General features: G+C 40.4%; 1 protein-coding gene and 1 long non-coding RNA gene across 2 annotated transcripts in view; one reads left to right on the top strand and one right to left on the bottom strand.

Annotated features, from left to right (window-relative positions):
* LOC139547646 (uncharacterized) overlaps positions 1–12,043 on the top strand; it is a 34,730-nt gene extending 22,687 nt beyond the window's left edge. The window contains exon 2 of the long non-coding RNA XR_011669571.1: positions 11,293–12,043. This is a non-coding gene — a long non-coding RNA (uncharacterized lncRNA). The remainder of the gene's footprint in view (positions 1–11,292) is intronic.
* Positions 1–14,013, bottom strand: part of grik4 (glutamate receptor, ionotropic, kainate 4) — a 477,591-nt gene that overhangs the window by 149,223 nt on the left and 314,355 nt on the right. Inside the window, exon 5 of the mRNA XM_071356615.1 lies at positions 11,277–11,374. Coding sequence (XP_071212716.1) covers positions 11,277–11,374 — 98 coding nt within the window. The remainder of the gene's footprint in view (positions 1–11,276; positions 11,375–14,013) is intronic.

Genomic DNA, 14,013 nt, shown 5'->3' with positions numbered 1-14,013 from the left:
CCTAGGAGGTGTGGTCCCTGTTCTTAGGACACAGCCCTTAGCCGTGGTATTTTAGCAAATATACCACAAACCCCTGAGGTGCCTTATTGCTATTATAAACTGGTTACCAATATAATTAGAACAGTAAAAATATTTTTTTTGCAATACCTATGGTACACAGTCTGATATACAACCAATCAGCATTCAGAGCTCAAACCACCCAGTTTATTATATTAAATAAATCCTGTTTGCCCATGTGAATAACTATAAATAAATCCGACAGGAGAGCTTGAGTGAAATACTTGGATAAACTTTTTATACCACCTAATAATTTATTTTTATATAAAAAAATTGGACTAACTTCAAAAAACGATTGTTAGTGTAACGGTACTCGTCCTCGTCTGATGACGAGTATGAAAGATCGGACCAATGTGCAGCGTGGTAAGTGTCCATTTTAATGAAAGCCAACTGAACACTGAATGACAAAACAACAAAAGAGAATGAACGAGACTGAAACAGTTCTGTATGGAAAGACACAGACACAGAAAACAACTGCCCACATCCCATAGTGGGAAAACAGGCTACCTAAGTATGATTCTCAATCAGAGACAACGATCGACAGCTGCCTCTGATTGATAACCATACCAGGCCAAACACAGAAATACAAAACCTAGACTACAAAACATAGAATGCCCACCCCAACTCACGCTCTGACCAAACTAAAATAAAGACATAGAAAAGGAACTAAGGTCAGAACGTGACAGTTAGGCTATTTTCTGGCAATTGCGCAGTTATTATGAGCCAGATTGTTAAGACTACAAACAGTTATAAATGGTCTATTTATTTAGATTGGCTTGTTATTTCAATAGGCATAGGCTACTGACTAAAATCTGGGCTTATAATTGCGATTAAACTTTACCATGGTTTGCTGAGCTAGATTCAGGTTGTCTATAGCCCCTGATAGGCCAACATCTCATTTCAGAGAAAAGTCCACAATGAAATCGACATTAAATGTGCAAAATGATACATTTGCAATAGAGCAGTGACCATGATCACAATTGATAACTTCCAAATGAATTAACTAAACATGGCCATTGATAATTGCATAATAACACAAGGCTACAACAACCACAATAAACGGAAGATATAGGTCATTTATTAAACCCGTTTACCAGCTCCAGGTAGGCTACACAAGTGGCACAAATTGATTTGCAATGAGTCCAGCGATATCGTAATTTCAACATATTCATTGTATCACATGGTAGGCTACAGTAGCCTACAATGGCATATCAATGAATAGCCTACTTGATAGCCAACAGATGCAAATTTGTCATTCTCCACATTTAATGTCAGTATGTTTCATTGTGGACTTTTTCCCATGACAGAAGCATGCGATGGAGTCCTATAACTTCCATTTCAAATGTTCAGTCGTGCAGCGCTCGAGACCCAAGAACTGAGCACGCGTAAAAAACCCTTCGTCTGATATGGTTTTCCATAAGAAAAGTCGACATTAGAATGCAGTTTATTTATCGAAAGCCCTCTAGTGCGCCTAAAGTGATTTTCTATTGCTTTGTCTCTGTTATATCAGTTCTAGTGCGTTAATGTTTTATAGAGAAAGGGTTGCATATAGGTGTCTCCATAATGACAATCTAAACCACCTACAGACGACTGGCAAACAGTTGTCACGACGTATGGGTGTGCTGCTCTGTCTCCGTGACTCAGATGCAGCGCTCTCTCAACCAGTGCTCTCAACACAAACACACATCCAGCCCTCCCCACCATTCACCCACTCACTCACTAGAAGTAGCCCAAACAAAACAACCCGCTACCAATACATTTTCAACCGCAACATCGTTTTCAAAGTTACACAATTTGTTCGAAAACCGCAACACTGGATGTACGGCGGAAAAAATCATATTTAAAAATATATATATTTTATTTTATTTGTTGTCACTCCTGTTGGCTCCCCCAATGTGGGGGTTCGTGCTCTCTGACTGGCACAAAGTGAAGTTCTCGGCCACTGACAAGCACTGCAAATCTAAAAGCAGAACCGTCAGGTTTGTCGCTACCAGTCAGCATGCAGCAGGTACCGCTTTTATTCTAGCAATAGAATGAACGGCCTCCCACTGTGATAAGTACCTATTGGCAGTCTATAGGCAGTGAGATTTTCTGTGTGTTTCATGCTTAAAACAGAGACATTTCCTTGATTTTCAAACCCACGTCAGAGCTCCTTACAGCTGATGTAAATTATACTGAACAAAAATATCAACCGGCATGCAACAATTTCAAAGATTTGACTGATTAACAGTCCATATAAGGAAATCAGTCAATTGAAATAAATTCATTAGGCCCTAGTCTATGGATTTCACATCTAGGAATACAGACATGCATCTGTTGGTCACAGACACCTTAAAAAAAGGTAGGGGCGTGGATCAGAAAACCAGTCAGTATCTGGTGTGACCACCGTTTGCCTCATGCAGCGCGACACATCTCCTTAGCATAGAGTTGATCAGGCTGTTGATTGTGGCCTGTGAAATGTTGTCCCACTCCTCTTCAATGGCTGCGCGAAGTTGCTGGATATTGGCGGGAACTGGAACACACTGTCATACAAGTTGATCCAGAGCATCCCAAACATGCTCAATGGGTGACATGTCTGGTGAGTATGCAGGCCATGGAAGAACTGGGACATTTTCAGCTTCCAGGAATTGTGTACAGATCCTTGTGACATGGAGCCGTGCATTATCATGCTGAAACATGAGGTAGATGAATGGCACGACAATGGGCCTCAGGATCTCGTCACGGTATTTCTGTGCATTAAAATTGCCATCGATAAAATGCAATTGTGTTCGTTGTCCGTAGCTTATGCCTGCCCATACCATAACCCCTCCGCCACCATGGGGCACTCTGTTCACAACGCTGACATCCGCAACCGCTCACCCACACAACGCCATATACGTGGTCTGCAGTTGTGAGGCCGGTTGGACGTACTGCCGAAATATGGTAGAGAAATTAAAATAAAATTATCTGGCAACAGCTCTGGTGGACATTCCTGCAGTCAGCACGCCAATTGCACGCTCCCTCAAAACATCTGTGACATTGTGTTGTGGGACAAAACTGCACATTTTAAAGAGGCCTTTTATTGTCCCAAGCACAAGGTGCATCTGTGTAATGAACATGCTGTTTAATCAACTTATTGATATGCCACACCTGTCAGGTGGATGGATGATATTGGCAAAGGAGAAATGCTCACTAACAGGGACGTAAACAAATTGGTGCCCAAACTTTGAGAGAAATAAGCTTTTGTGCATATGTAAAATTTAGGGAATCTTTTATTTCAGCTCATGAAACATGGGACTAACTCTTTACATGTTGCGATTATATTTTTGTTCAGTGTAGAAGACCATTACTTAAAACATGTTCTGCAGCATTCAACAGCAAAACATAAACAACTGTTGAATGCAATGTAAACATTTCGATTTCTGCCTAAATAGACAGAAAAAATAGACAATAATTATTTATCATAAGACGGCCATAAACAATACCTAGTAATGCTTAAACTGCCAGAAGATTCAAATCTCACCTTTCTGATCAAAAATAGTTATACATTTCTCAGGTGTAGTCTCTTTTGAGGACACAAGCTCAAGTACACAGTACGAACATGATAAAAAGATGAGAATATAACAAATAATATTACTCAACAAAAGTGGGGGGAATAGGGCATGAAATGATTGAAACGCTTTCTAAATATAGTAACAATCAAATTATAAATTACTTGAATATTTAACCTATCTTTCAACTGTAAAATAAACATGATCGTACTTATTGACAGTACTAAATTGGCAACACTTCATAACTGACGACAGAGCATTTTCTGCCCAGCATCCTCCGAGCGACGCAGACGCCATCCCTGCTGACTTCAGCTTTAAACACAAAGTGATTTTGTCTTGCTGTGACCAAGAGAAAGTGGTCTAAATCCATCAATGAACATCACAGCGTGATGAGATTGCTTTTGCTTCTATAGCTAGGCTATCCCATTTCATATTTCCCGTATTGTAAGCGAAGCTGCGAGGTTCACAGCCAGAGGAAATCAAACCATTATCTGCATAGGCCAGAAAATCTAACTTGTCGCTCTCTATGCAAATGAAATGTCAGATTTCACAGGGCGCAGCAACTGATGTTGTGCTGTTCACAGGGCACTCTGTACACAAAAATGTTGGTCAAACCCCGGTCTAGAACCGATCAAAGTCCACTAAATAGGAAAGCTAACGTTTAAGAGGTGTTCAAAGGATTACACTGTACATGGAGCTAGGAGTTCTCGGCATATGTGCTACGCAATTGCTTCCTGTGAAGAGATAAAAACCTGTCCACAGAACAGGTACTGTTTTTATTAGTTACCATTTTCTACACCCAGATGGGTTACAATATGCCTCTGTACAGCATCACTTAGAGCCTCCCAAATGGATATGGAGCTCTCCGAATGATAAATTGAGTGTTTGTAATAGGTTGATCACATGGAAGGGGCTGTCATGAGCCATATTTTCATGTGTCCCCCTATTTACTCGGCCTCCTGTCAACTTGCCAGCATCTGTGCACTCTCCCAGTAAAGAATTATGAACACAGACACAATCACTGAGCACAGACAGGAAGTAATTGACTCCCCAACACCTTCACAACAACTGCCACACACACACACACACACACACATACACAACACCATATAATACTATATAGGCTACTGTAGATGCAGGGTTGATATATATATAGAAAGTAAAATATACAGTGCCTTCAGAAAGTATTCATACCCCTTGACTTATTCCACATGTTGTTGTGTTACAGCCTGAATAAAAAATATATTAAATATATTTTTCCTCTCTCTTACCAATCTACAGTCGTGGCCAAAAGTTTTGAGAATGACACAAAAATGTATGTGTCTGCTGCCTCAGTTTGTAGGATGGCAATTTGCATATACTCCAGAATGTTATGAAAAGTGATCAGATGAATTGCAATTAATTGCAAAGTTCCTCTTTGCCATGCAAATGAACTGAATCCCCAAAAACATTTCCACTGCATTTCAGCCCTGACACAAAAGGACCAGCTGACATCATGTCAGTGATTCTTTCGTGAACACAGGTTTGAAATGCAAGGCTGGAGATCACTCTGTCATGCTGATTGAGTTCGAATAACAGACTGGAAGCTTCAAAAGGAGGGTGGTGCTTGGAATCATTGCCTGTGAAGCCCTTTTTGTGCAAAGCAATGATGACGGCAAGTGTTTCCTTGCAGGTAACCACAACAGAATCACTGACATGATGTCAGCTGGTCCTTTTGTGTCAGGGCTGAAATGCAGTGGAAATGTTTGGTTACAGTGGTTACCTGCAAGGAAACACTTGCCGTCATCATTGCTTTGCACAAAAAGGGCTTCACAGGCAAGGATATTGCTGCCAGTAAGATTGCACCTAAATCAACCATTTATCGGATCATCAGAACTTCAAGGAGATCGGTTCAATTGTTGTGAAGAAGGCTTCAGGGCGCCCAAGAAAGTCCAGCAAGCGCCAGGACCGTCTCCTAAAGTTGATTCAGCTGCAGGATCGGGGCACCACCAGTACAGAGCTTGCTCAGGAATGGCAGCAGGCAGGTGTGAGTGCATCTGCACGCACAGTGAGGCAAAGACTTTTGGAGGATGGCCTGGTGTCAAGAAGGGCAGCAAAGAAGCCACTTCTCTCCAGGAAAAACATCAGGGACAGACTGATATTCTGCAAAAGGTACAGGGATTGGACTGCTGAGGACTGGGGTAAAGTCATTTTCTCTGATGAATCCCTTTTCCGATTGTTTGGGGCATCCGGAAAAAAGCTTGTCCAGAGAAGACAAGGTGAGCGCTACCATCAGTCCTGTGTCATGCCAACAGTAAAGCATCCTGAGACCATTCATGTGTGGGGTTGCTTCTCAGCCAAGGGAGTGGGCTCACTCACAATTTTGCCTAAGAACACAGTCATGAATAAAGAATGGTACCAACACATCCTCCGAGAGCAACTTCTCCCAACCATCCAGGAACAGTTTGGTTACAAACAATGCCTTTTCCAGCATGATGGAGCACCTTGCCATAAGGCAAAAGTGATAACTAAGTGGCTCGGGGAACAAAACATCGATATTTTGGGTCCATGGCCAGGAAACTCCCCAGACCTTAATCCTATTGAGAACTTGTGGTCAATCCTAAAGAGGCGGGTGGACAAACAAAAACCCACAAATTCTGACAAACTCCAAGCATTGATTATGCAAGAATGGGCTGCCATCAGTCAGGATGTGGTCCAGAAGTTAATTGACAGCATGCCAGGGCGGATTGCAGAGGTCTTGAAAAAGAAGGGTCAACACTGCAAATATTGACTCTTTGCATCAACTTCATGTAATTGTCAATAAAAGCCTTTGACACTTCTGAAATGCTTGTAATTATACTTCAGTATTCCATAGTAACATCTGACAAAAATATCTAAAGACACTGAAGCAGCAAACTTTGTGGAAATTAATATTTGTGTCATTCTCAAAACTTTTGGCCATGACTGTACACACAATACCCCATAAAGACAAAGTGAAAACATGTTTTTATACATATTTGCAAATGTATTGAAAATGAAACACAAAAATATTTAATTTACATAAGTATTCAAACAACTGAGTCAATACTTGGTAAAAGTACTTTTTGCAGCGATTACAGCTGTGAGTCTTTCTGGGTAAGTCTCTACGAGCTTTCCACACTTGGATTGCGCAACATTTGCCCATTATTCTTTTCAGAATTCTTCAAGCTCTGTCAAATTGGTTGTTGATCATTGGTACACAACCATTTTCAGGTCTTGGCATAGATTTTATAAGTAGATTTAAGTCAACACTGTAACTCGGCCACTCAGGAACATTAACTGTCTTCTTGGTAAGAAACTCCAGTGTAGATTTGGCCTTGTGTTTTAGGTTATTGTCCTGCTGAAAGGTGAATTCATCTCCCTGTATCTGGTGGAAAGCTGACTGAACCAGGTTTTTCTCTAGGATTTTGCCTGTGCTTAGCTCCATTCCATTTCTTTATTGTCCTAAAAAACTCCCCAGTCCTTAGCGATTACAAGCATACCCATAACATGATACAGCCACCACTATGCTTGAAAATATAAAACGTGGTACTCAGTTTGCCACATGTTTTGCAGCATTACTTTAGTTCCTTGTTGCAAACAGGATGCATATTTTGGAATGTTTGTCTTCTGTACAGGCTTCCTTCTTTTCACTCTGTCAATTAAGTTAGTATTGTGGAGTAACTACAATGTTGTTGATTCCATCCTCAATTTTCTATTACAGCCATTAAACTAGTAAATGTTTTAAAGTCACCATTGGCCTCATGGTGAAATCCCTGAGCGGTTTTCTTCCTCTCCGGCAACTGAGTTAGGAAGGACGCCTGTAACTTTGTATTGACTGTGTGCAATGATTCACTATCCAAAGTGTATTTAATAACTTCACCATGCTCAAAGGGAAATTGAATGTCTGCTTTTATTTTTACCCATCTACAAATAGGTGCCCTTCTTTGCGAGGCATTGGAAAACCTCCCTGTTTTTTGTGGATGAATATGTGTTTGAAATTCACTGCAACTGAGGGACCTTACAGATAGTATGTGTGGGGTGTAGAGATTAGGTCATTCAAAAATCATGTTAAACACTATTATTGCACACAGAGTGAGTCCATGCAACTTATTATGTGACTTGTTAAGCAATTATTTAGGCTTCCATAAAGGGCTTGAATACATATTGACTCAAGACATTTCAGCTATCCATTTTTAATTAGTTTGTAAAAAAATTGAAAAACATAATTCCACTTTGACATTATGATGTATGGTGTGTAGGCCAGCGACATGTAACTTAAGGCTGTAACACAACAAAATGTGGAACAAGTCAAGGGATGTGAATACTTTCTGAAGACACTCTATACAACACATTGATTGCTCATTGATCTATTTGCCAGTGTTGGATGCACATTATACCAGCACATATGCAATATCAATAATCTAATAATCTCCATCTATAATAACTGTTCATCAACATTAGTACTATGTGGCTACTGCATTAAACACACACCTCTGGCAATTATATTGGAAAACAATATTCTCCATCACACTCCACTCTCCCCTCAAACAGGTCGTAATAAAGTGGCCAAAGCACTCTCCCTCCCTCAGTCCCACAGACATGTTCCATCAGCCAGGGCCAGGCCTGCTGTGCTCTACTGAGAAAGACTATCGATATGCCCAGTTTGCAAAAAGAGACCATTAGTGAGATATCACTTTCAGGGTAATAACAGAGCACTGTGACCTTTATTCATTGTCAGAGTACACCCTGACAGCTATTAGAGAAACTCCTCGAAACACTATCCTGGTGGCCTTTTTTAAAAGCCAGGATGTGGCATCATCATGCTTAAATGTCATCATCGTTTTAGACCTGCAGAACTCACACAGTCTTGTGCCTGGCCTTTTAGATGGTATTTGCTTGAAACATGTTAACGTATTTGCCTTAGCATTCGGAATTTTGGATGAAAAGCATGCCCAAATTAAACTGCCAGCTACTCATCCCCAGAAGATAAGATATGCATATTATTAGTAGATTTGGATAGAAAACACTATGAAGTTTCTAAAACTGTTTGAATCATGTCTGTGAGTATAACAGAACTTATGTAGCAGGCGAAACCCCGAGGACAAACCATTCAGATTTTTTTTTTGAGGTCACCCTGTTTCCAATGAGTATTCATTGGAAATCCAGATTTCTAAGGGACTTGCTTGCAGTTCCTACCGCTTCCACTGGATGTCACCAGTCTTTAGAAATTGGTTGAGGTTATTCCTTTGTGTAATGAAGAAGTACGGCCATCTTGAAAAAGTGTCACTTCATGTGTACTGTTTGATAGAGGCGCAAGACCAGAAAGCATGCTTGAGTTAGTTTTCTTCCTGTATTGAACACAGATCATCCCGTCTTCAATTTTATCGATTATTTACTTAAAAAAATACCTAAAGTTGTATTACAAAAGTAGTTTGAAATGTTTTGGCAAAGTTTACAGGTAACCTTTGAGATATTTCGTCGTCACGTTGCGCAAGTTGGAACCGGTGTTTTTCTGAATCAAACGCGCCAAATAAATGGACATTTTGGATATATATTGACGGAATTAATCAAACAAAAGGACCATTTGTGATGTTTATGGGACATATTGGAGTGCCAACAACAGAAGCTTGTCAGAGGTAAGGCATGAATTATATTTTTATTTCTGCGTTTTGTGTCGCGCCTGCAGGGTTGAAATGTTTTCTCTCTTTTGTTTACTATGGTGCTATGCTCAGATAATAGCATCGTATGCTTTCGCCGAAAAGCCTATCTGAATTCTGACATGTTGGCTGGATTCACAACACGTGTAGCTTTAATTTGGTATCTTTCATGTTATGATTTAATGAAAATGTGATTTTTATAGTAATTAATTAGAATTTGGCGCGCTGCATTTTCTCTGGGTTTTGGCCAAGTGAGACAGTAGCGTCCTGCCTAAACTCAGATTTTTGGATATAAACATGAACTTTACCAAACAAAACATACATGTATTATGTAACATGAAGTCCTATGAGTGTCATCTGATGAAGATCATCAAAGGTTAGTGATTCATTTTAACTCTATCTCTGCTTTTTGTTACTTCTCTCTTTGGCTGGAAAAATGGCTGTGTATTTCTGTGGCTATGTACTGACCTAACATCATCGCAAGGTGTGCTTTCGCCGTAAATCCGTTTTGAAATCAGACACTTTGGTTGGATTAACGAGAGGTTTATCTTTAAAATGGTGTATAATGCTTGTATGTTTGAAGAATTTTAATTATGAGATTTCTGTTGTTTTGAATTTGGCGCCCTGTAGTTTCACTGGCTGTTGGTTAGGTGGGACGCTACCGTCCCACATACCCTAGAGAAGTTAAGAACATCTTATGATATTTACATCTCCAGAGTCCGATGAACAGGTGGATACCATTTTTATGTCTCTGTGTCCAGTAGAGGTAGTTTTGTGAGCCAATGCTAACTAGCGTTAGCGCAGTGACTGGAAGTCTATGGGTGTCTGCTAGCATGCTCTGACTCTGGGGAATTAGATAAAGGGCCTCATTGTCAAAATCACAAGGTATCCCTTTAAGGCAGCGTTTCCCAAACTTGGTCCTCGGGACCCCAAGAGGTGCACGTTTTGATGATTCGTTGATTATTTGAAACAGCTGTGTAGGGCAAAAAAACAAAAACGTGCACACCTTGGGGTCCCGACGACTGAGTTTGGTTAACCCTGCTTTAAGGAGTCTTGTGTGGCGCATGGTCCGAGGAATACATTACAGAAAGTTAACTTGTTTAAAGAACGTACGATTCATCTACATGTTCATTTATTCACACAGGGAATGACCTCAGATTCAGAACATTTCAAAGGGATAGACAGTATACATCACCAGAGAGTTACAACTGCAGGGAGTCCAAGCCTAAAGGCTGATCAAATCCTCACAGTTCTCATTAAAGGTGACATATATCGGAAAATAAATGTGATTTTTATTATAGACTTATATAAATTGACATTTTGCATAATATCATGCATAAAAGACAGTAGTAACATCCTGCAGTAAGCACAAATCACTGGAGCCTAAGCAAAACTGTTCAACATCACGACTCGATGTACATATTACCTCGACACCGGTGCCCCCGCACATTGACTCTGTACCGGTACCCCCTGTATATAGCCCCGCTATTGTTATTTACTGCTGCTCTTTAATAATTTGTTATTCTTATCTCTTACTTTTCTTATTTTCTTCTTAAAACTGCATTGTTGGTTAAGGGCTTGTAAGTAAGCATTTCACTGTAAGGTATTCGGCGCATGTATTCAGCGCATGTGACAAATAACATTTTATTTTTTATTTTATTTGAATGGACCCTGAACTGAAAACATATAAATGACTTTCTATGTTGTTCAAGGAGAGGTGGTCCTTCACAAAACTAACAGACACACGGCAGGACCAAGCCAATTACAATCCGTCTGAGAAATGATTAGATTATATTCATGTTGTACGCTGTTAAGTCCTTGACTCTTGGCCCCTTTGAAAATCCAGACAATAGCTTAGAATGTTATGAAAAAAATGCTGTCTGCTGTGGAATTGACATGAGTCATTGACAAGGGTCAAGCACGGTCTCAAAATCACAGTAATAATGAAACATATTGTTCCATAATATGACTGGCAAACAGTGCTATTGTGACAGGCAAAATAAAGCGAGTCAAAATACGAGCCAGTACTCACCTCTTTCTCTCCACAGATATTGCTGATGATGGAATTGGAAGCAGGGCTGGCGGAGGGACCCAGGACTGCCACCACTCCTTTGGACAGGATCTGGCACACTGTCAACACACAGAGACAAGCATCCAGTCAGTTAATACAGGACATGGTCAAAATACCACATTCAGCCTATTAAATAGGAGTTGTATGTTGCTTAGTGTGTAGTTTTATCCTACACTAACAGTCTGAGCCAGCAGTTCCCAGTTCATCTTTAATAAGTAGGAGGTTTTGGGGGTTTTCTGCCTATTAACTTGATCATGTTCTATCAATCTATTAATTTACAGCTGCTCTGTGTAGGATTTCACCTCACCGATAGTAGATCTACAGCTGTGGATTCAAATATGACAGATTGAATGGGGGTGCAATCACAGAACATAATTAGCAACAGGTTGGAATGAGATCTGGCCATGTGGAAGTTTTTGCTAACCATTTAGAATCTCTTGTCAAGAAGCATTCTTTTTAAGATAACAATTGGGGACAAAAGTAGTACTTAAAAGTGTCATGTAGGAGTCAGTGCCAAGCAAAATGTGCCGTCATGCAGGGGCACAATGACCCGGTTAAAATAATAGCTGAGAACTACATTTAATCTAAACCTTTCAGATATTTTATCAGTCTTCAAAAAGCAGTTGTGATCTGTGTTTTCTAACATCCACCATCACCATCACACTGAATCAGTGTCTAAAAGGGAACATTTTTAGAGAAATAAAAAATGTCCTATGCACTCCCCTGCACACGAGTTTGGGTTCTAATCTTTCTTGCAGGGGAAACAAAATGCAATTTCAGGTGGAGCTTGATCCCTGTCTGTAATTAACATTGTATGGTAGTGAGAAGGAGGACTGCTGATTTAAGATGTGGGCGGCTAAGATGTATGTAGGGAATAGGGTGCTATTTCGGACACAACCGTGGAGGGAGACAGACTGGCTGGGGTGGGGGATGGGCCATTAACAAACACCAAATGCAGGTAAATATTTATGAAGGAAGAGTAAAGGGGGACAATTTTTTTGCCATTGGAGCAAAGCTCGGGATCCTCGCCGAACGAGATTAGAAAATTACAGGAGCAGTGAATCAAATGATTAATAAATAATCCCTTTGTCATCCAATGGAGTGTCCACTACACTCCCCTCCTTCTCCTCTCCCACCCACCTGCCCCTCTCTCCTCCATTTAAAGCACATTTGCACCTGTCTGCACGGCATCACCGAACTACAAAGTGATCTGATTAGCCTGACATGACGACCCGTGAGGCTTTTTACAGGGGTGTAATTTTCTATTTTACACAGGGAACAGAATGTCCTTTTCTCATTTGTTCTAAATTTGTTTTTATCACTTTGTACATTTATTTTGGAATTCCACCCTGTAAACGTAATTTGCCTGATGACGCACGATTGGATAAGGATAGCCATTTCATACAAGTGCATTTTCATCCACTTTCACTCTCCTCGCTGCCTCTCCTCGATTACCTTTTTCAAAAGTAGGCCAGAGAGGACAGAGGAGAGAGAACGCAGTAGTTGAGCAAATCCAATTGAGAAAAGGCCAATGTGTCCATTTGGGATTCTTTTCCCGCTCCTCCTCGTTCTATGGCCAAAGCAATTTACATCCGTGACAAGTGACAACTTTTCCAATATGAATGTGGATCATTATAACGGAATTCCGCACCACTTCTGTCTAATCTTGGTCAGAAGGTCAGTGGGTTGTCTGGAGTCCATTCTGTTTGTTTACAATTGATTCCCTCAAATCAATTAATTCTCATTGAAAGCTACAGCAGCTGCAAATGAGATAAAGACAACATATGCACAGGACCTGGAGTTCAGTTCTGTGAACCCACAGAAATATACACATTCATATGCACACATGAATGCACGCACACACACATCAAAACCACACACACACACACACACACACACACACACACACACACACACACACACACACACACACACACACACACACACACACACACACACACACACACACACACACACACACACACACACACACACACCACTCACACGAAGTAAGTGAAAAAAACGTGTACAAATATGTGTTTTTTTGGACACATCTGAACACGTGTGAACAAATCACGTGAAAAATTGCCCATGTAAACGTTTGTAAATTTTCACGAGGCACACACGTGGTTTTCGGACACGCGTGACATTTCACACCAATGTTTCACATGTGAACAAATCAGATGTGAAAAATAGTCAGACACATGGATATTTTTCACATGACTCCGACACATGTGGTTTCCCAACATTTCACATGTGATATTGTACATTTCACGTGTACTCATGTCCGCTACACTTTCACATATGCATTTTCCCACTTCAATGACAACTGGAGCTGTCAAATGATTACAAAAATGTATAGAGTATATCGCAGGATTCGCTTCATAATTTGCTCAAATTGAGCTGTAATTTATGTTGGATGTTTTCAGTGTATTTTGAAAGATTTCAGACAATGTGCCCCCCAAAAAAATGTCTGCACTGAAATTACAAAAAGTGTAAAACAGGATAAATAAGGAGACATGGAGCACTAGCTTCTGTTCTTTTCACTGGGCTCTTTCTAATAGTCACTGAGCAACGTATGAAGAGGAGAGGCGTGTACCTGCAGCAGTAACACTCTTAATGCACTTGAATTATTATACTCAGGTAGGCTAAGTTACCTTTTTACATAATGGCGTTACAGAATTTGCAATCCCATATG

Source organism: Salvelinus alpinus, chromosome 21, assembly GCF_045679555.1.
Source record: "Salvelinus alpinus chromosome 21, SLU_Salpinus.1, whole genome shotgun sequence".
NCBI classification, from domain to species: Eukaryota; Metazoa; Chordata; class Actinopteri; order Salmoniformes; family Salmonidae; genus Salvelinus; species Salvelinus alpinus.
This window is presented reverse-complemented; position numbering and strand designations above follow the sequence as displayed.